The sequence below is a fragment of the Mercurialis annua genome, linkage group LG7, assembly GCF_937616625.2.
Source record: "Mercurialis annua linkage group LG7, ddMerAnnu1.2, whole genome shotgun sequence".
Lineage (NCBI taxonomy): Eukaryota > Viridiplantae > Streptophyta > Magnoliopsida > Malpighiales > Euphorbiaceae > Mercurialis > Mercurialis annua.
The window spans coordinates 12,212,474-12,233,687 of NC_065576.1; the positions used below are offsets into that span (position 1 = coordinate 12,212,474).

Below are 21,214 nucleotides of genomic sequence, written 5' to 3' on the forward strand. Positions count from 1 at the left end.
TGTCGAATAAAGTTCGAGTTTAAATGAAAGTCGTAGACGGTGTTGCGGACTATGAAAATATTGTTTTGAGTTAGAGCTATTTTAATTAAGTGATTTTAATAGTTAAAGTTGTCTAAAAATATAAATTTGGATTAATTGATTAATTTAATACGGATTAACCTCTAGTAGTCCTTGTAAAATATCACTCCGAAAAATAACGTTTAGCTCCATAAAATATCCGTCTACCTCCACAAAATAAACTCCATCAATCTTCAACCAAGTCCGAAAAAACAATTTCGTCGGTTCACCTCTGAATCACTAAAATCCACTAATATTTTTTTTACGATAAAATCCACAACCTATTCTTTTTTTTTATCTATCTTTGTATTTTACCTATTCTAAAATATGTCTTTCTTTTTAAATAGTGAGTGATGAGCTTCAGCACTCACCACATATATATACTAAAAGCAGCCTGCTATATGAGATAGCGGGCTGCTTTTAGTCAAATGATTCCCTGCTATTGTAGGGAATCTTTTGACTTACCAGCTGGTCAGACAGACTGACCAGCTGGTCGGTCAAACGATTCTCTACTGTTGCAGTATATGAGATTGCTCAGACCAGCCCGCTATCTCATATAGCGGGCTGGTCTGCAGCCCGTTATCTCATATAGCGGGCTGGTCTGCAACCGCTATCTCATATAATGGGCTGCATGGACCCAAAAACAAATTCGGAAATATTTTTGAAAAAGGCACAAATTCGGAATTTTTTTAAGGGGTGCACAAAAATGTCAAAAACCTTTAGAATTAACTGTCTTTTTTTGTGTTCGTGGCGTGCTTTTTTCCCATTAAAACCGCCTTAGAAAGCATGATTTAGGATGTTTATTGCTTGTTTAATCATCTTAGATTGATTCTCAGATTATATTTGCTATTTTCATATGCGTTAGATGTCTGTTTGAGCATATTTGCATGAAAAACTGTCGAGAAAATGACCAAAAAACGAATTGATGACCTGCTGCCCAGAACCGCCGCCGCCAGTCGGCGACGTCATTCCCACCGTCACCGAGTTCTTCAGTCCCTGCTTCCCAGATTCCACATTTTGATCCTAGATTTTTAACTTAGATTTCCGGGCTCATTTGAACTCGAAATTAAGCCCAGTTCAAACCCAGAAGCACTGTTTTCAATATATTTTATTTATTTGCATTGTAATGGGCCAGCCCGATGTAAAAAGGACCTCAAAGTCCATCAATGTGCCATAAAGTATAAACCGGGTTCACGAGCCCGAGGCCAGTAAAACCCAGCAACGTCCAGGCCAAGTTCCGGGAGAACCAGAACTCAGAGTGTATCGCGGTTTGAACCAATAGAACCAGATCAATGAGACAGACAACTTTTGTATTCTGACCGAGAACCGGTTCTAGCCAGACCGATGATCAAAACCCGCGCGAGTGCCAGGCACTGAAAGTCAACAAGATTAAAAAGTATTTTGCAACCTTGAATGTATGCCAACTGGCCGTGAGCAATGCCTATAATGTTTACCGCTTTCCAAAAGCATATCAATTAACTGATTAAAGAACTAATCACATAAATTAGTTAAATGCAATTACAACCCATCATCTAGACATCGTAGGACTATCATGAAAAGAGTAGTAACGGTAGTATTGGCTTTTCAAGATCACCAGTTTAGGCTTTGTGCATGTAAAATATTCAGACCATCCATACTTTGCTACTTGTTAAAAACCTCTAAGGTTAAATGTATGCTTATGAGTATCTGCTACTTCATGCGCATGTCTAGTTCAGATCAAGTCATATATGAGTCTATCTGTTTAAAACGCTTTCAGACTTGTTTATTTCCATCTTTTATATCATATGAATGTCATTCAAATGTTGAGATGAGATAATGCAAATATTTCTGGTAAATAAAAATGGTAACCGATAAGTCAAGCATACGAGTCTCGTCTTCTCAAACAGATCTGAGAAGACGAGGTTGTCTTCTCAGATCTGTCTGAGAAGCCGAAATTCTCAGGCCGTCTAAGAAGGTACATTGCTCCTCGAACCTCCAGAATTTTTTTTGAGCAGTGGGGGTTGAGGCATATATACGGGGGAAAATGAGCGATGAATGGGTGGTAGATATTCAAGGTGGTTTTCGGCGAATGTGTGGTGGTGGGTTAGTAGATATCGGTTTGAGGTTTGATTAGATGATTTGAGGTTCAATTAGGTAGTTTTAGATTTGATTTTTTAAAACTTGACCGAATTAGATTTTTTTAAAAAAAATTACACATGATTAGAGGTGTTTGGTCATTTTTTTTGGCCAAAAGGACATTCGTAATTTTGAAATGAAAATTCAGGGGATTTTGTGACCGAAAAGTGAACTCAAGGACATTCATAATGGGAGGCCCTAAAGTCGAAAACGGTGGCCAATTAAAAGTCGTGTAATTCAATGATTCGTGAAATGGCTGAAATGTCTATATATCTTATTAGAAATCATTCATTATATTTTAGGCTTAATCACCAAAAAAACCTTCACCTTTTAGCCCCTTTTCAAATGCACCCTGACGTTGTAATTTTATCAGTTGCACCCTAATTCGCACCTTTGGTTTTCAATTCCACCCTCAAATGCTAGATTGATCTCTTCTCTATTTGAAAAAAATTAAAATAAGTCATCCATTTTTAACTTTTTGTGTAGAAAAGAGTTCAAACAAATACTTTATAGGCTTAATTACTTAAAAAAAACCCCACCTTATAATATTTTTTCGTTTATACCCTGACCTAGGAAAAAATTCATTTGCACCCTTTTTTTGATTTTTCGTTTTCAACTGTACCCCAAAGTATTAAATTGAACTTTTTTCATTTAGAAAAACATATAAAATAGTCCTTCATTTTTTAACCTATATTCTAATTAGATTTTAATGTTATTAATAATACAAAAATACATTCTTCTTTGAAAAATTAACCTTATAATGATAATTTATTTTATATTAATTATCAATAACTTTTTCAAATTAAAAAACGTAAAAATAAATGCCTTTTACTTAAAAAAAACAATTTACGTTAATTTTTTTTAATTTTTTTTTCCCGGATCTCAGGCGAGGAGGAGGAGGAAATCCTCCTCCTCGCCTGAGAAGAGGAGCTGATGCTCCTCTTCTCAGGGAGGAGCAGCAGCTCCTCGCCTGACTTTCAGGTGAGGAGCTGCTGCTCCTCACCTGAGGAGCAACAGCTCCGAGGAGCTGCTGCTCCTCCCTGAGAAGAGGAGCAGCAGCTCCTCTTTTCAGGCGAGGAGGAGGACCTCCTCCTCCTCGCCTGAAATCCGAAAAATTTTAAAAAAAAATATTTTTAAAAAATATTTTTATCGGATTTTTTAGTGGATCCATAAATCAAAAGAGTAAAATAGTGTGTCGGAAGTTTTTTAAATAAAAAATTTTAAAATTATTAATTTTTAGGATTTATTTGAATATTTTTAAAGTTTAAGGATTTTTTTAAATTTTTTCAAATAGAAAAAAGTATAATATAATCCTTCTATTTAATAGTGTTTAATAGTTGCATCCTTTAATTAATTAAATTGTCAAAAAAATAAATTTTGGGGTACAGTTGAAAACGAAAAATCAAAAAAAGGGTACAAATGAATTTTTTCTTACGTCAGGGTATAAACGAAAAAATATTGCAAATGAATTTTTTCTTACGTCAGGGTATAAACGAAAAAATATTGCAAGGTGGGGGTTTTTTAAATAATTAGGCCTACTTTATAAGGGTTTTTATGAATTTTTCCCGAGTGAAAAAGAGTCTAATTTAATTTTGAGGGTGGAATTGAAATTCAAAAGTGCAAATTAGAGTGCAAACTGACAAAATTACAACGTCAGAATGCAACTGAAAAGAGGCTAAAAGGTGGATTTTTTTTATGATTAAACCTATATTTTATTAACCTTGGTTGACAAATTCTTTGTAAAAATATAAATTTATAAAATTAATAACATATTTATTTCATCAAAAAAATTGTCATATTAGATTTACAGTTTTTTAATATAATAACAATTCTTACTTTTTCAAAAATGTCCGATCACATTTGACAAAAATTTGGACTACAAATGTCTATTTTTAGTTAATTTTTATTTTTAAATTGAGAAGAATGAAATATAAATACAATTACCTAAATTTTTCAATTTTAATATTACATTTTTGCAATTTAACTGTTTGGTTATGCATCTCTAAACTATATTTATAAAATTATTTTAAAATAATATTCATGGTTCTAATAATATTGTAACAAACTATTAAAACCTAATTTCCATCTAAACCGTACTAAAAATAAAATTTCCAAGCAAAACCAATTTATGGTACAGTTCCAAAAATTTCATTTAAAAAATCCCCAACATTTAATACGATTGGGAAGATTTATCAATCCCCAAACTCCATCAAAGTGTGCACATCCCTAAATCTAACAATATTTTGTCAAAAAAATTCTAACTCTTTCGATAAAATATACGAAATTGCAGATTTTAATTTTAAACAAAGAATCATCAATTCACCATTCAACTTGACACAAATTATCAAAGAAATCTTTTTCAACAAAAATGGTCAAAAACTCAATTAATAATAAATTGAATAATATCTTACACAATTGCGCTTCCTGCTGATCAAGGAAGATACGCTACCAGCTTAGCAAGAAATCTGAAAGAAAAAAAAAACTTCCGTAACGGATAATTCAGATTTCTTGCTAAGCGAGAAGCGAATCTTCAAATTCAGTACTCTTTGCTAAGATTCATAAGACTTGCATTGCATACTTAAATCAAATAAAAATAAATTAATTTTTGATCTAATAATATAATGAGATTAGTCTCAGACATCCAAGGAAGGAAAAAGCAGCATAAACTCTCAAGCCCGGCGAGGCGAAAGCTCTTAGGCGGCCACTGCGAATGTTTTGAGAAACAAGCCTTTGGATTATCATCATCAACATTTTCAAACAAAATAATTAAAAACCCTAATCTTGAAATCAATTAAAGATAAAAATCAACAAAATTAAAGCATAATTATTCCACCTATTAATGATCAGCAAGAAACTAAAATAAATAAATTTGCTGACAAAGTGATGGATGGATTTGAGTTAAATATGAGGGGCTTCTTCATCCCTAAAGCACTCTGAAATTGTGCCATAGGAGTTGAGGTTTAGTCCCCATTTCTATAATCAAATGTAATCTAATCAGGAAAATTAATAGTTGCAGAGCAAAACAAATTAGAAACAGTGATGAATAAAAGAGAGGTTTCAAAAATGGCGACTGAAGAGTAAAAAAGAGGGGGGGCGGCATATATAGGAACGGATTAGGGTTTTGAAAGAATACCTAGATTTTGTGTAATCGACGGTTGTGATTTAGTTGGTGGAAGTGGAACAATCTATCTCTTGTTTTCTACTATTACGTTAAGCTTAAACCTCTGTTTTAAAAACTGAACCGGTGAAGCTATCGACAATTAAACCGGTTCAACTAAATTTTTTTAAAAAAATAAAATAAAATTAGCGGTAAATTTGTCTGTTGGTGCTAAAATTAGCGATAAATTTGATAGCAATTCAACTGGTTCGTTTGGTTTGTCCAGTTCAATTCGGTCTAAACCGGTTTAACCGATTTTTTAGTTTTTTGTATTATTTTTTTAAACATCATAAATTTCATATTTTATTGTTTAATAATTCATATTTTTTCTGATTGTATATAATGCTTTAATACTCCTTTCATTCTTGATGGAGTCTGCTTTCTGATTCGGTGAAATTAATCTGAAAAACAGGATAGAGGCTAACCGGACGGTGCTTGTCCGGTTAACTCTCCGATGCTAAAGTCAGTGTTGAGTTTTGAGCAGCGTTTTTAGTATATCAATTTAATTGTGTGTTTAGGCAATTTCTTATAGACTTGGAATAGAAAAGTGAATCCTATTTAGTAGGGTTTGACTCTGATTAGGAGTACGATTCCTTATTCAGATAAAAATCCTATTTGGAAATATCTTCCTAAATAGTCTCGTCTTCCTAAGTTATAGTTTATATTTTTAAGTTGAAGTTTGTATTCAAATAGAAAGGATCTTCGAAAATCCTTGTAATTTTGGTAGTGTGGCCGAATCCTTAGGTCGACGCGCTTTGTACGAGTCCTCAAGAGATTCGGTATTATCCTTGTGGATTGAGGTTATATTCCAGTCGAGGCGGATTTTATAGATTCGACCGCCGGTTTCGCCTGGCTAATCCCTTTGGGCGGGAGTCCGATATCGTTTAAGGATGGATCTTGTACGACTCGGCTCCATAGTACTTATAATAGGATTCGATATCCAACACTTATGAATTATTATAAATTATTAAATATCTTACAAATTAATTATTTTTATTATTGACGATGTTTGGTCATCAGTGTCTAAAGAGGCGGCGTGTGGCCGCTACATTCTCAATTTTAGATTTGTTACAAAATAATTTTAAAGATAATTATTTTAATTTAAAATAATTATAATTACAAATTCAATAAAATTTTATTTAATAAATTATTAAAAGATGTATGATAATGTAATGTATGTTTTTTATTTAAAATTGGATTAATTTTACATAAAATATTGTTATATTAGATTTATATATTAATTATTTTATAATTGTGAGCGGAGTGGGGTTCAGAGCCGCTCGCCCATGCTTATGGCTGACTTCGGATCTAGCAAGGTTTGAAAATGGAATCGGCACCTAATTCAACTAAGAAATACCTTTTATACTGATTGGATAATCTTTCTCGCCTATGGGTAAGATTATCGTACGCCAGACAAAAGACCCATTTCATAAAAATTAGATATAAATATCTAAGCAAATAGGTATTGATGGATTCCGGCATCTCGACGGCATTAATCCTGCAAAACAGTGTAGATGGCTAATCGGACGGTTTGTCCGATTAGCTCTCCGATGCTTAAGTCAGTTTAGGCTTAAGGGAGAATATTTGTATTTATTATTAGTTGTGTGTTTAGGCATACCTCAAGCTCCTTTTATAGTAGTCGAATGTATACCTTGCAGAGTTGTAGTAGGAAAGTGATTCCTATTTAGTAGGGTTTGACCCTGATTAGGAGTGTCCTTCCTTATTCAGACAGGAGTTCTATTTAGGAAGATATTCCTAAACAGTCTCGTCTTCCTAAGTTGGAGGCTATCTTCCTAAGTTGGAATTTGTATCCAAATGGGACAGATACTCCGAATATGCGTAGATCTTGGAGATCTTATCCGAATCCCGGGGTCGACGTGCTTCGTCCGAGTCCTCAGGGATTCGGTCTTTATGATGAATGATGCATTCCAGTCAAGGCGGATCCGGTGGATTCGGTCCTTTGGGCGGGAGTCTGGTGTCGTCTGAGAATAGTTCTCCTGCGACTCGGCTCCATTATAAGTAGAATAGGATTCGGTATCCATCATTAGCCCCCCCGCAAGTGAGCTGAAGTCATGGTATTTTATGCCTTGGAGTATTTCAGCTCTATTTGAGGCGAGTCGTTTTGTATTTCGGTGTTTCTTTTTGCTTCTCGAGCAAGATTCCAGTTTTTCTACTTTTTCGCCATGTGTCGTTCATCTATTCGTTATTTTTTGAAGGTAGGACATGTGTCCATTCATTCTATCTTCCTTTGTCTTTAAACTGTTGTATTTGTTTCATTTTTCATCTCTTACTTTTGGTTGTTCGAAAGTAGCTTTGCCTCATCTTCAATCTTTAATTTTCGTGTTTGATTTCTTCTTTTGGCGAGACTCTTGGCGAATCTCGTTGATTTATTTTGATGCCTTATCTCCGGGTATTCCTTTGTTCATGTTTTGATTGTTTTTATGTTCTTTAAATTTCTTCAATTGTCTTATAATTTCCAATCAATTTTGTGATTCGATCTATCGGCCTTTTGAATTTTATTTGTTTATCCTTTTCCTCTTTGTTGAGATCCTTCTCGGCGATTCTTTATGGCGAAGCTCATTCTCTTGGTGAGACTTATTGTCTTCTTTTTAATATTTTTATAGGCAAAATTCATGTGGCGACTCCTCATCATTTGGCGAAGCTTTTATACTATATGAATCTTCATTAATGGGCGAAGCCCTTGTAGTGGGTGAAGCCCTTGTACTGGGCGAACCCTTATCTTTGGGTGTTCCCTCAGTTTGGGAGAACCTTCTTTTGTGCGCGAAACCTTTTCTTTTTATTTCAGGGTTTTGAACCTTTTTTGTTTAGTACTCGTCCGATTCTTTTTCGTTTTTCCTATGTATTCTTCTTTACTGCTGCATTACTCCTTATTTTCCATTTGTTTTGCTATGTTTGATCTTCGTTGATTGTGATTTTAAGTCGTTTATTCCTCTTTATTCTTGATGTTCATTCTTTTTTTCTTGGTTTTCGGATTTCAACATTTCTGTATTCTTTGTGCTTGTCTTTATCTTCATTACTCGAAGTCTTTTATTCCAGCTGGTGTTTACTCTTTTAATGAGTAATTGTTTCTTCGAGGTAACTCTTCTTGTTTGCAATTATTTTTCATTTTGTTCCTTTTGTTTTCTTCATTGGACAGATATGAGTCCTTCAAGCTCCTCCGCAAATACACTGATCTCATAGGGTATTTATGCCCGTTTTGAGATCAGGTCATTCAATCTATTTCGTCGATTTTCCTTGATTTTAATTCTTTTCGGGTGGACTGCATTCCTTATTAAGATTTGTTCCTCTGATTTGGGCGAGTTGTTTATGATTCGTTGATTTGGGCATGTAGCCTCATTTCTTTTGATTTGAGGGAGTCTCCTTATTTTGGCACTTGGCCTTGTTTTTACCTGAATAATTTAAGACTCGGTATTCTGTTTTGAGATCTTTCGCATTCCTTTTGATTGGCATTTTGACTTTCTTTCGCATTCCTCTTGATTGGCATTTTGCCTTTCTTTCGCATTCCTTTTGATTGGCATTTTGCCTTTCTTTCGCATTCCTCTATTTCTTGGCATTTTCGTCTTTCGCTTTATTTTGCTTTATTTAGTTGATTCGCCTTTCGCTTTATTTTGCTTCGAGTTGATTTTGATCTTTGATATTTCGCTTTTAGAGTTAATCTAAACTCTGTTTTTGGCGTTTTTCTTTTATTTTTAGAGTAAATCTAAACTCTGGTTTTTGGGCGTTTTGCCTTTATTTTAGAGTAAATCTATACTCTAGTTTTTTTGGGCGTTTCGCCTTTATTTTAGAGTAAATCTATACTCTGGTTTTTCGGCGTTTCGCCTTTATTTATTCTGATTCCTGTTTGCTTTGCTGCGTTGTAGGAATTAAAGATAGTTCGCACCATTGGGTATGACAAACGTCTATACTTGACAATGGGCGATTCGCACCGTCGGGTATGACAAAAGATCTATACTTAGCGACGGGCGATTGACACCATCGGGTATGACCAAAAGTCTATACTTGATGATAGGCCTTTTGACTTCTATCTTATTCATCCTTCTTTCCCTCTTGGGGTTTTCTTCAAGGTTCAGACGAATTTATCTTCTTTGTCCCTCTTGGGGTTTTCCTTTGGATGAGTCTTCTTTGGATGACTCATTTTTGTCGAGCTTTATTTTCTTTTTTGTTGTTTTCTTGGTTTACTCTTTTTGACCGAACCTTATTAAGACGAGTCTCTTCTTGTTTAAGCTTTGGCTTATTCTTTTTTGGCGGAGCCTTCTTTGTTTATTCATTCGTTTTTCCCGAGGTCTTTTCCTTCATTTTTACATCGCTTGGTTCTTCATGATCTCAAGTGGTGTTCTCTTTATTGATTTCTTTCTCCATTATTGTTATGGGTAAAATTCATTTGATTTCTTGTTTCTTCTCTTCTTTCGGCCTTTATATTTATTTTTTCTTTTCTTGCCACCGATTTCTATTATGCTTTCTATATTCTTTTACTCCTTGTAGGAGTTCTGTTGCCACCAACTCTCGCTTTATTTCCTTTTTCTGGATTTTTCTTTATTTTTGTAATTATTAGATCTGAGTTATTTGCTTCCGCTAATTGTTTGTCTTTTTTTTTCTTTTCTTGATCGTATTCTTCGTGGAATTTGTATCTCTTCCTTCAAGCTCCCCCACAAATACACCGATCTTAATGGGTATTTATGCCCGTTTTTCAGATCATGTCTCCGTCTTTCGCCTCTTGGGCCGTTTTCGTTCTTCCTTTTATTGCGTTGATAGGGGTGAGCACTTCAGTTTCACGTCGTCCAGGTCGAGTTCTTCAGTTTTGATGTTCTTTATTGTCTTGACTATATTTTCTTCCATAACTTCTTCCGCTGTATATGTGGTTTTGCCCGATGTGCAAATTCAGAGGATTTGCCTTTGTCTTCCTAATTTTTCTTTTTGGATCGACTCTGTGGGCTCTTTTTACTTTTGCTCTTTCCTTTCTTTTGCTTTTCTTGGAGTATTTTCCCTTCATTTCTCTCTTCTTAAATTTGGTCTGCTCATGGCTTCGTTTTAGTTTTCACCGTTTCTGATGGTATCTCTATGATCTTTTGGTATTGTCTTTGTTTTCCTCATTCCTTCCGTTTTTCTCGTTTGCTTCGTTGTTTCTAGGGGTATTACGCCCTTCTTTTTTATTTTTTCAGTGGTGTTTCCTCTTTTGATATCTTGTTTTTAGGGTATTACACCCTTCTTCTTTATTTTTCCAGTGGTTTTTCCTCTATTGATTTCTTCTTCGCTATTTTTTCTTCTAGGTCGCCATTCGTTGCGTATGTGATTTTGCTTTGGGATGGGGATTCAGAGGACTCTCCTTCTTCTTTCTGATATTTTTCTTTTGCTTCGGACTGGAACTTCTTCCTCATCTACATGCTTGTGTCGCTTTTAATTTTGATTTTTGCCTCTAGGGCGAGTTCTTCCATCGCCTTCTGAGATATTTTGTCTTTTGGTCCTTGGGTCATTTCTGCAGTTTTTATTTTTGCTTCTAGGACGATTTCTTCCTTTGACTTCTAGGACATCTTAACCTTCGGTTCTTAGACCATTTCTTCAATTTTTTGTTTTCGTCTCTGATTTCTCTCAGGCTTCGCCTCTCGGGCTACTTCGCTCTTTGCCTCTCGGGCGTTGTTCGCCTAGTTTTCGAGATTTGTTCCTTTTATTCTTTTTGGTGTTCTTTTTGATTTTTCCTTTTTGGCCTATCCTTATTTGGCCGAGTCTCTTCTTAATTAAGCCATATTTGGCTTTTCATATATATATATATATATATATATATATATATATATATATATATATAGCCAGAAAAATATCTTGGCATATAATATATTTATTGAATTTTAAATCAAAGGCATAATATATTTGAAGTCATATAAAAGTGTGAGTTAAACTAAAATAAACTAAGTTTATTATATAGTTTTCTTTGATTTTGAAACCAAAATCAATAACCAAATTTTAATATATAGCATGCGAAATTTCACGATATATGAAAAAGTTCATCATGCATTATTCCAACGAAAAAAAAAAGCATTGAACTTAATTTAATATAATATAAAGTATATGAAAACTTATCGTGATTTAACTCCCGTTGATAATAAGATAATATCTCCAATTCGTCAATTTTGATGTAATTTTGGTGATGCCAAAAAATCCTTTGTCGTGATGCAGTGTTGGACTTTTTTCTAAACTTTCTAGAAAAATTGCTTCTCCGTGATGGTATTTCGAGCGAGATATAACTGTCTCAAGCAAAACACCGTTTCACCCATTAATCTGACGTGCTTCAAAAGTTTAAAGTGGCCATTCCAATTCTTTAATCATGGAACTTCATTGCCTTTTTAATTTGGCAATTACCGTGGGACTTGCGTGCTACACTTAATTACTTGCCTTTTACTTTGGATTTGGCCATGTGACCTGCCTGCTTCATATTCATCAAATCCTTTTGTTCTCCTGCTTCCTATATCTTGGCCACCAATTTGATTCTTTTAACCTGTGTGCTTCCTCTTTTTTTTCTTTCTTTTAATCTGGTTAATTTTTTCAGCCAACCAGTTATATTTAATCAACGATAATGCTCAGTATTTTTCACCTCTTCTGATTTAGCAGATCCATTAAATCTGTTTATTTTCTTTTAGAATTAATCTCGTCAGATGCTATCCTTCAATGAAAATTTATTTGAGTTCGAGAAAAGCTCCTTTGATTTTAAAGTTGTTGAGCTTTTCCCACAGACGGCGCCAATTGATGGATTCCGGCATCTTGACGGCATTAATCCTGCAAAACAGTGTAGATGGCTAATCGGACGGTTTGTCCGATTAGCTCTCCGATGCTTAAGTCAGTTTAGGCTTAAAAGAAAGTATTTGTATTTATTATTAGTTGTGTGTTTAGGCATACCTCAAGCTCCTTTTATAGTAGTCGAATGTATACCTTGCAGAGTTGTAGTAGGAAAGTGATTCCTATTTAGTAGGGTTTGACCCTGATTAGGAGTGTCCTTCCTTATTCAGACAGGAGTTCTATTTAGGAAGATATTCCTAAACAGTCTCGTCTTCCTAAGTTGGAGGCTATCTTCCTAAGTTGGAATTTGTATCCAAATGGGACAGATACTCCGAATATGCGTAGATCTTGGAGATCTTATCCGAATCCCGGGGTCGACGTGCTTCGTCCGAGTCCTCAGGGATTCGGTCTTTATGATGAATGATGCATTCCAGTCAAGGCGGATCCGGTGGATTCGGTCCTTTGGGCGGGAGTCTGGTGTCGTCTGAGAATAGTTCTCCTGCGACTCGGCTCCATTATAAGTAGAATAGGATTCGGTATCCATCAGGTATTAAGGGAGGGATTAATGATGGACTCTCATTAATCCCACATCGCTAAAAGAAGACAGAGTCCGCTTAAGAGCCTATAAATACAAAGCCCCAGGCCACTCCTAAGGGTACGTAGTACTGCTTACTAGTCAATATATTTTATATATCCCCATTACAAACTTTAGCATCAAAGTAGACCCGGGCCTGAGCCAAAGATCCATCTTCTAATACAGGAACGTTGCGGGTATACGGAGCTGACTCATAAACGTTCTTGGATCCATCAGTTACATTAGTGAAAAATTCAGGAAAGTGACAAAATCACATTTGATGAGATGAAATGGAACATGCATTTTTCGCTAGAACATGCGCTGTCTGATTTGCAGATCGTCTCACGAAATAAAATAAAACATTACATACCTGCTTTGTTAAACTCAAACAATCCTCAATTAGAAAGTCATAATCAACTAGATTCAGATTTCTAATTTCTAAAATCACCTCCATGGTATCTGATTTGATAATGACTTTGTTATACCCTTTAGCTAACTTAAAACTTCACGAATACCAATTAACTAGGCAATTCTCGACAAGTAGTTACCTTGAATCTTCAAATGCCTCGTCTGAACCAGAGCACCTTGCCAGTCCCGTACTACAATTCCAATAGTTATCTCCTCTTGCCTTGAAAATATGGTTGCGTTGACGTTGGCTTTAAGTAAACCTTGCGAGAGAGAAATCCATCATATTTGTCCGTCTTTCGTCAACAAACCTGCTCTCTTGATTTGACCAGAAGACGCTCGAGACACATTCCAGGCAGCAAGGTGTGAACAAACACTTGACGGAATTGCAGCCAAAAACCCCACTATCTTCTTCCAAATTGAGTTATTTCTATTCTACCATTGATACCGATAGGTATAGGTTACCAAAGACATGTCCTTATCGTACAATCCCCTCAACTAGCAAGTAACCTAGTCAACAAAACTCCAATTTCATGCAAATTCTGGCACTGCATGTAACAACCTTCCAACACTCAACAACCACCGGGCACGAGTAAAAAAGAAGGTCAACTCTATCAACTTTGGCTTCACAAACTAAGCATTACTCATTAATGAAGACTCTCATTTTTGCCAAAGCATTTGAAGTTGGAAGATAGCCGGAACAGGAACGCCAAATAAAATTATGGATATATAGCAACATTGATAACTTCCAAATTTGGTTACATAATACACTAGGTTACACCTCCAGCTCACCACAAACAGCTATGCAACAACTCTTTACAGAAAAATCACCCTTCGGTTCAAAGATCCACCGCTAGCCATCCTCAATATTTCGGTTTCTTAAAGGATACTAAAAATATTATCCGCATCAATATTCGAAAACACCTTTCTCACCAATCCTATATCCCATACATTGTCCTCCACCTCAAATAGATTATTCACAATAGCATGAACTAAACTCTCCGGCCTAGGGGTATTATTAGCCAGGGACAACTCCAAACTAGTGCATGTCCGAAACTATTTGTCAATTTGTGGAGAAAGAGAGCAAAATTGTAGTTTCTGCATAGTTGAGATATGATTGATGTAAGTTTGCCAATAAAAATATAAAATCCAGTGCAACAGCAGAGCATTTCAGAGAATCTATGTCACAAACACAATTCTACCTCAATTCCTCTTTATTTATCAACACACTGGGCCTCGAAATCCAAAAAAAGAAATAAAAAATTTATATTTCACTTGAATAAAACCTTGAATTCTCTGCATATAAAATAAATAAATAAAGAAAGTTCCCACAACCTCATCATTTCCTTACAGCTCACTCACCCATTTGAAGTTGAACCCAAGAACCGCCTCTCTGTTACTTTTTCTTTTTCTTTCTCTAAAGCAATGATCTTCAACTTCTCCTGCTGCTTCAAGTTTGTAATATTCTACTCTCTTTTACTTTCCCATCTTCTTCTTCTTCAAACTCTTTACTAATCAATGGCTAAGCTTGTCTATCAAGCGTGGAAGGCTCGCAATGTAAGTTCATTTCTCAGTCATTTTATGGTCATGGGTTCTGTTTTTGTTTGATGAAATTGCTGGTTTGTGTTCTGAGATTGGTGGGTTGTTTTTCTTGTTGGTTTTTGTAGCTTAAATTCTTCAGCTTTTAGTTGTTTCATGGTTTATCTTTAACTTTGACTCACCTTAGATATGATGCTGCATATAATTTATTAGCAATGACAATAAAAGGAAAATGATAATTAAAGGAAATTCTTTATTACATCTCCCTATCTTAAATTAAGAATTTAAATTTAAGTTTGACACTAATTCTTTCTTGATGGAAGTTTTGTCAAAGAGGGCCATTTATAGGTTACCTTATGCTGAGCTTTTTGAATGACTAAAACCAAAAAAATGGTCACCATCTAGGTAGCGCGGACACGAGGAACCGAACACTTTTCGTGTCGAAACGTCAAGTTTCCGAAATGTTTACACGGGACATGTTAGATTGAATGAAGTGTCTGTGCTGCGTAGGTCACCATGAATTGGTTATTGGTTGTTCATCTTATGAGTATAAATACTTTATTGTGGTTGTACAGTTTTATGGGAAGGAATAATTTCATTTGGGGAAATGGGTAGGGGTGTTTAGTATCCTGTTGTTTTAATATTTTCAATTGATCTTGTCGAGTTCTTCTCTATAAAAGATAGCAATTTGTCAATTGTGTTCATTGTTTGGTATGTTGTCTCTAAATATTCTTGTTTTTATGTAATTCATCATGCAGATATTCCTCTTTAATGGCAGGCTTATTTTTGGCCCAGATGCTAAGTCTCTAGTTGTTACCGTATTGCTTATAGTGGTTCCGGTTGTTGTCTTCTGTACAAATGTCACGAAGAACCTCCTCCATGGATTGTCAGCATATAATGCAGGCTATATAATTCTGACAGTAGTAATTCTATTCACAATCTTGGTTAGTCCTGCTGATCCTGCTTCTGTAGTCCTGTGTTGTTTTTACATAATGCTGGAATGTTTTTTTTAAAAACGGAGGAATAGGTTCTTGAGAGGTCGCATGCTGGCATTGTCATTTGTGGATGTAGAATAACTGGATATTGATTTGCTATGTTCTACGGTGACGAAAATACTGAAACAGAAAACAGTGAAATGGAAAATAACGAATGTGGCACTTTTTCAAGAATAAGTTATGGAAACAAAACGTAGGATTTGACGAGTTTTTGTGCGACACAAGTGATATGAGAAATGCAGTTAATATAGCTTAATCGATATATAGACAGAACTTTATATTAGGTTGCTTGATATTTCACCTGTGTTCCTAACATCTTGTAAAAGTCATGGATCTGTAATCCAGCATTTATGTTTTCTGTATTCATTTTCTTTTTTGTTGCCAACCTAATTTTCTATCCTGTAATTTCCTACAAAATCTTGTCCATTTGTAACCATTTGTTTTCAGTACAGGTACTGGTGTTTCTTTTTCTTACTTCAGCACGAGACCCAGGCATCGTTCCTCGGAATTTGCACCCTCCAGAGGAAGACATCTACGAATCTTCAGCAGCTTCACTTGAAGGTGGGAGACAAACACCAACTCCACGGTTGCCCCGAACAAAAGATGTCCTTGTCAACGGGAAGCTTGTGAAAGTGAAATACTGTGAGACATGCATGTTATACCGCCCACCCCGATGTTCCCATTGCTCTGTATGTGATAACTGTGTGGAGCGGTTTGATCACCATTGTCCTTGGGTTGGCCAGTGCATTGGACTAGTAAGTAGTTTTGTAGATTTGATTTTTCACATTTTTAGATAAAATTGAGTACCTGTATAAGGATCAAGAAAAATCAGTTTACTATTTCTAGTCTAACGAGATAATTTTTCAATTTCAAAACTTTTAATGCCCGTACCCGGAATTCTTCGTCCTGCTCTGTATGCCTCTTTGAAAGCTCTAGTCCAACTGACTGCTATGTATTCTTATATTAATGCAGCGCAACTACCGTTACTTCTTTCTATTTGTTTCTTCATCCGCTCTGCTATGCATCTTTGTCTTTGCAATGTCAGCTGTGAACATAAAACTTCTTATGGACGATTACGGAACTGTCTGGAAGGCAATGAAAGAGTCTCCTGTATCTGTGATACTAATGGGATATTGTTTCTTTTTCCTGTGGTTCGTTGGCGGTCTCACCTGCTTCCATCTCTATCTTATAAGCAGAAACCAGGTCAGGACTACTCTCATGTCATATTGCCAACCTCTTCAACCATTTTCTTATCTATTTTCAGATTAATTAGTAATTTAGTTCCAATAGTACAATGAAAATATAAGTATTGATGTTTTCATTAAACATAATGCTATTTTTGTGAAGTGTTATGTGTTGGTGAAAGACATTAGGTTTTTCATTCCTTGTAGTTCCTATCATTAGTTTTTTTTGTTTTTCAGACCACGTATGAAAATTTTCGTTATGGTGCACGCAATGGGCCGAATGTCTACGACAGGGGATGTCTACTTAATTTCATTGAGGTATTCTGCACCGGGATGAAGCCTTCAAGAAACGATTTTCGTGCGCATGTACAAGCACTGGCGCCAATGCCATCCATGCGTGTGGCCCGAGAAGTAAACATAGAAGATTCAGATGGATTCCGTCGAGTAAAAGTAGAAGATAATATGGACATGGAAAATGACCTTTCAAAGATATCTGAGCGCCGGAATGTTGAAGCAACTGACAGCATTAGATTCTGATGGGGTCATCAGGAACTGAATTTTCTGTGTTATGGAACTCGAGGGTGCATTGGAAAGAAGATATCATGACTGGTCACAGCAGAGGAGACGTGAGATTTCTGCAAGAGCTGGTATGAAATTACCAAGAATCACCGAGTTCTTTGCGAAATAGTAGAGTTCATTTGATAGAAAAAGTTATACTGCTTAAAAGGAAGAACTTGATCATCATGTTGTTTATAGTAATTGATATCTTTAACAGATGTATACTATGAGGAGCTTAATTGAAGTTCCCATTTAGATATAACCGAGGGATTTGCTCCTTGGTGTCCCTGACGGTTCATGTTAAAGAGTCATTGAATTCATATCTTTGGTTATTGAAGTTGATTCATTTTAAGAGTGGCGCCATGCTATAAAATTAATCTTATGTTGTCATATATAATATAGCACCGCATCAACTCTAAATCGGTTGAAGGTGCATTTGGCAAAAGTCGACATAGTATGTGACACTGTTTTATATTAGAGTGTATTTGGTAAAATAACTAAAATTGCTGATAGATATGAATATCTTGCGAAAATTAAATCGATTCTCATTCTCACATTATTATAAATAATATATATGAAAAGTAATCGTATTTGTATTTCTATTCTCATTTTTACGGTCATTTCTAACCTTCAACCAAAACAAATCCTACATATGATTATTTTGATCTTTGATCATTAATTCGAAACTCAATACTTCCTGTCCCTGTGTATCAAACTTCATGCAGACATGGAGAAACAATACACTACCTCCCAGATGTTATCTTTTGTATCCACTCACTGCTCCACACTAAACTCATTCTTCTGCTTCACCAGATTTCACCTTCCATCATACACTATGAACAGCAACAATGTTTCTGTCAAACACCTCATACATCACTCGTCATGGAGCTTATGCAAATTTCGTTCTTCGCATATTTCTCCTGCTGTAAGGTTCCATTTTCTCCTCATTTCTCTACTGTCCGCTCTGTTGGTCTCTTTCTATGTTCAAGATGAGTGTGGATTTCTGGTCTCCTTCTATTGTTAGATCGTTATGGACAGCACATAATTTGTAGGCTGGTGGAGAGAAAAAGGCCGTCTCGGATAGGATTTGTGGGATCTTGGAGTCTAAGATCCAGCAGAAAACTCAACTGTCAATGAGAATCCGAAACTTCACTCGTTTCTTAACACTACCCATTCTGTCATACCCAATGCCTATCTTGCTGTGCATCAACTTCAAGGCCAACTCTGCATTGCCAGCTTTCCTTAATGCATTAATCAGAACAGTGCGAACATGTCCCGGTATATCTCTGCCCCTATCAACAATCCCATCAGCCAACTTGCATGCCTCCTTTATACGGCCAGCTTTACATAGTACATTGACCATATCGTCAAAGGCCGTCTCAGGAATAACACCCATAGGCGCCATCTCGTCCAAAATTTTACAAGCTCTGGCTACCTTGCCAGATAGACAAAGTCCGGTTGACATAGCCCTGAAAGCAGCTGCAGTCGGTGTGATCCCCTTATCAATCATTGCATCCCACAGCGTTAACGCCTCTTCGTTTCTGTGTTCTCTAAACAATCCGCTTATGAGTATTGTATATGTATAAACTGTCTGATCACAGCCATCCACCTCCATTCTCTTATATAGTGCTAATGCTTCATCAGTCTTACCACCCTTGGTGAGGGCGTGAATAAGGGCATTGTAACAATATGAATCCGGCGGGCATCCTTTCTTTACCATCTCGTCAAAAACTTTCTCAGCTTCATCCACTCTCCCACACTTGCCCAACCCGTCAATAAGACTGGAATAAAACATCGCATTGACGGCCACCCCATTACCATTGCAAAACTCCATATACTCCAGAGCCTCATCGAATCTCCCACTCTTACACAAGCCATGAACAATGACCCCATAAGTAACTTCATCCGGTTCAAACCCCTCCCTTTTCATCCTCTCAAAAAGCAACATCGCCTCTCCCATATTACCACATTTTGCATTCGCGTCAATCAGCGACGTATATATCGCAACATTTGCTTTGCAGCCCTCCGAAATCATATTCTCAAAGACAGTATATCCTTCCACACGTTTCCCGTCTTTACAAAGCCCTCCGATCACTAAACTATACACATGAGGTGGAATTTCAAGACCCTTCTCATCCATTTCATTATAAAGACCTAAACACGAACTGAATTCTCCGTTCGCATAACAAGCCTGAATCAAAGTCATATAAGTAATCTTATCAGGCGCAACATTTCTCAACTCCATAGCTTTAAATTTCTCAAAAGCTTTTTGCGTCTTCCCGACTTCACTATACCCTTTAATCATTATATTATACGAAACAACGTCCGGTCCTATCACGCCATTCTCCATAACCTCAAAAACTCTCTCAGCAGATTCAAAAAACTTAGAACAAACCAAACCATTAAGCAGAAAGTTAAAACTAAACAAACTCGGCTCAATCCCGTTCTCTTTCATCTTCCTCCACACCCATAAAACCTCCTCAACCATCCCCAAATTACCAAAGCTTTTAATCAAAGAATTAGACAAATAAACATTCATCAAAAACCCCATTTCTTTAAACTCATTGAACACCAACTTAACACTATCAACACCACCATTATTAGCCAAAACATCAACCAAAGAAACATAACATTCAAGATTATGAGAGTATTTCTTTTGCTTACCAGCCCAAGAAAAGAACCTCAGTGCAACATCAGGGTTCTTTTGAACCTCGTTTGACCTCAAAACAAACGAAACAAAAGTGGTGGACAACTTGATCAAGAACTTGTCACAAAAAGAAGTTAAATTTGACTCCATATTTGAAGATCCGTCTAAAAGATTAAGGATTTGAGTGAGCCATGGAGAGGGGTGGAGGTTTTGATGGGCTGTTGAGGGTATGTCGGAGAGGTCTATGAATGGGTCTATCCATTCGGGAGGTGGGAGAGACGTGGAAGTGAAAAGCCATCTCAAAGATGGGTTCTTTGAGAGTGGTTTAAATTTGTTGAGTGATGTGATGAGAAGTGGTTTGGAGAAGTGAAGTGTTGCCGATGAAGCAAGCAGAGTGGGAGGGTTTTGCAACACTCTTCTCATTTTCTTTGTCTCTCTGAAATCAGATCATCAAATGCAACCTAGCTATTTGTTTTATATGACTGTTAAATTAACAATCAGTGTATGGTTTGGTTATATGTATGTATTATAGTGGCTTGATAGATGAAGAAACATATAAAGGGAGAAATTTTTGTGTGAACCAAGTTCGCCACGTAGGATTATGAACTATCTACTTATCGAGAGACACGTGTCAATAATAAATGTGATGACCAATTATAACTGGATAGTTCATAATCCTACATGACGAACTTGGTTCAAACAAGAATTTCTCTATACGAGGAGGAAGGTCATGCTTCTAGTTCTAGGTCCTGCCTTAAGATTTTGGTAATATTTTTTCGGGGAAGTATTAACATTTTTTAACCCTATAGTTATATATCCTAGCGCGTTAAATATTTATATTTTTTTTAATTTTTTTATACTCCGCATTAGGGGTGAGCATAGGTCGGTTCGATTTGTTTGGAAGTTTTTTAGTTTTTTCGGTTTGAACGGTTTTCAATTTGGAAATATTCCAATTTAAACCGTTCTTTATTTAACGAAACACCAAAATTTTTTAACCGAGAAACTTCGGTCAGTGCGGTTCAGTCTCCATAATTTTTATCGGTTTGAGTTTTTCGAAGCTCATAAAAAAAGATAAAATAAAGCTTATAATTTTTAATACAAAAATAAAATAAAATTCTTAATTCTTAATCAAAAATTAAATTCAAATTCATAAATTCAAATTACAAATAATTTATAACATAATAAAACAAAAATCTT

At 35.8% G+C, this 21,214-nt stretch overlaps 2 protein-coding genes and 2 non-coding genes across 5 annotated transcripts; 1 reads left to right on the forward strand and 3 right to left on the reverse strand.

The window, feature by feature from the left end:
- Window positions 1–4,801: 4,801 nt before the first annotated feature.
- Window positions 4,802–4,922, reverse strand: LOC126658888 (small nucleolar RNA SNORD14). The gene has a single exon (XR_007634456.1). It is a non-coding gene; the product is annotated as a small nucleolar RNA SNORD14 (small nucleolar RNA).
- A 72-nt stretch (window positions 4,923–4,994) lies between these two features.
- LOC126658976 (small nucleolar RNA snoR99) lies at window positions 4,995–5,104 on the reverse strand. The gene has a single exon (XR_007634540.1). It is a non-coding gene; the product is annotated as a small nucleolar RNA snoR99 (small nucleolar RNA).
- A 9,165-nt stretch (window positions 5,105–14,269) lies between these two features.
- Window positions 14,270–17,722, forward strand: LOC126655149 (protein S-acyltransferase 8-like). 2 transcript variants are annotated; one of them, XM_050349165.2, is made up of 5 exons: window positions 14,270–14,651; window positions 15,412–15,577; window positions 16,081–16,383; window positions 16,601–16,831; window positions 17,050–17,722. In XM_050349165.2, coding segments are annotated over exons 1-5 (1,002 nt in total). In that variant the 5' UTR covers window positions 14,270–14,649; the 3' UTR covers window positions 17,350–17,722. The 2 variants fall into 2 exon arrangements, with proteins under 2 accessions (XP_050205122.1, XP_050205121.1); XM_050349164.2 differs by having other exon boundaries at window positions 14,273–14,651; window positions 15,392–15,577.
- Window positions 17,723–17,894: 172 nt separating this feature from the next.
- Window positions 17,895–20,515, reverse strand: LOC126655146 (pentatricopeptide repeat-containing protein At1g03560, mitochondrial). The gene has a single exon (XM_050349158.2). The coding sequence runs from the start codon at window positions 20,438–20,440 to the stop codon at window positions 18,494–18,496; it is 1,947 nt and encodes a 648-aa protein (XP_050205115.1). The 5' UTR covers window positions 20,441–20,515; the 3' UTR covers window positions 17,895–18,493.
- Window positions 20,516–21,214: the final 699 nt, after the last annotated feature.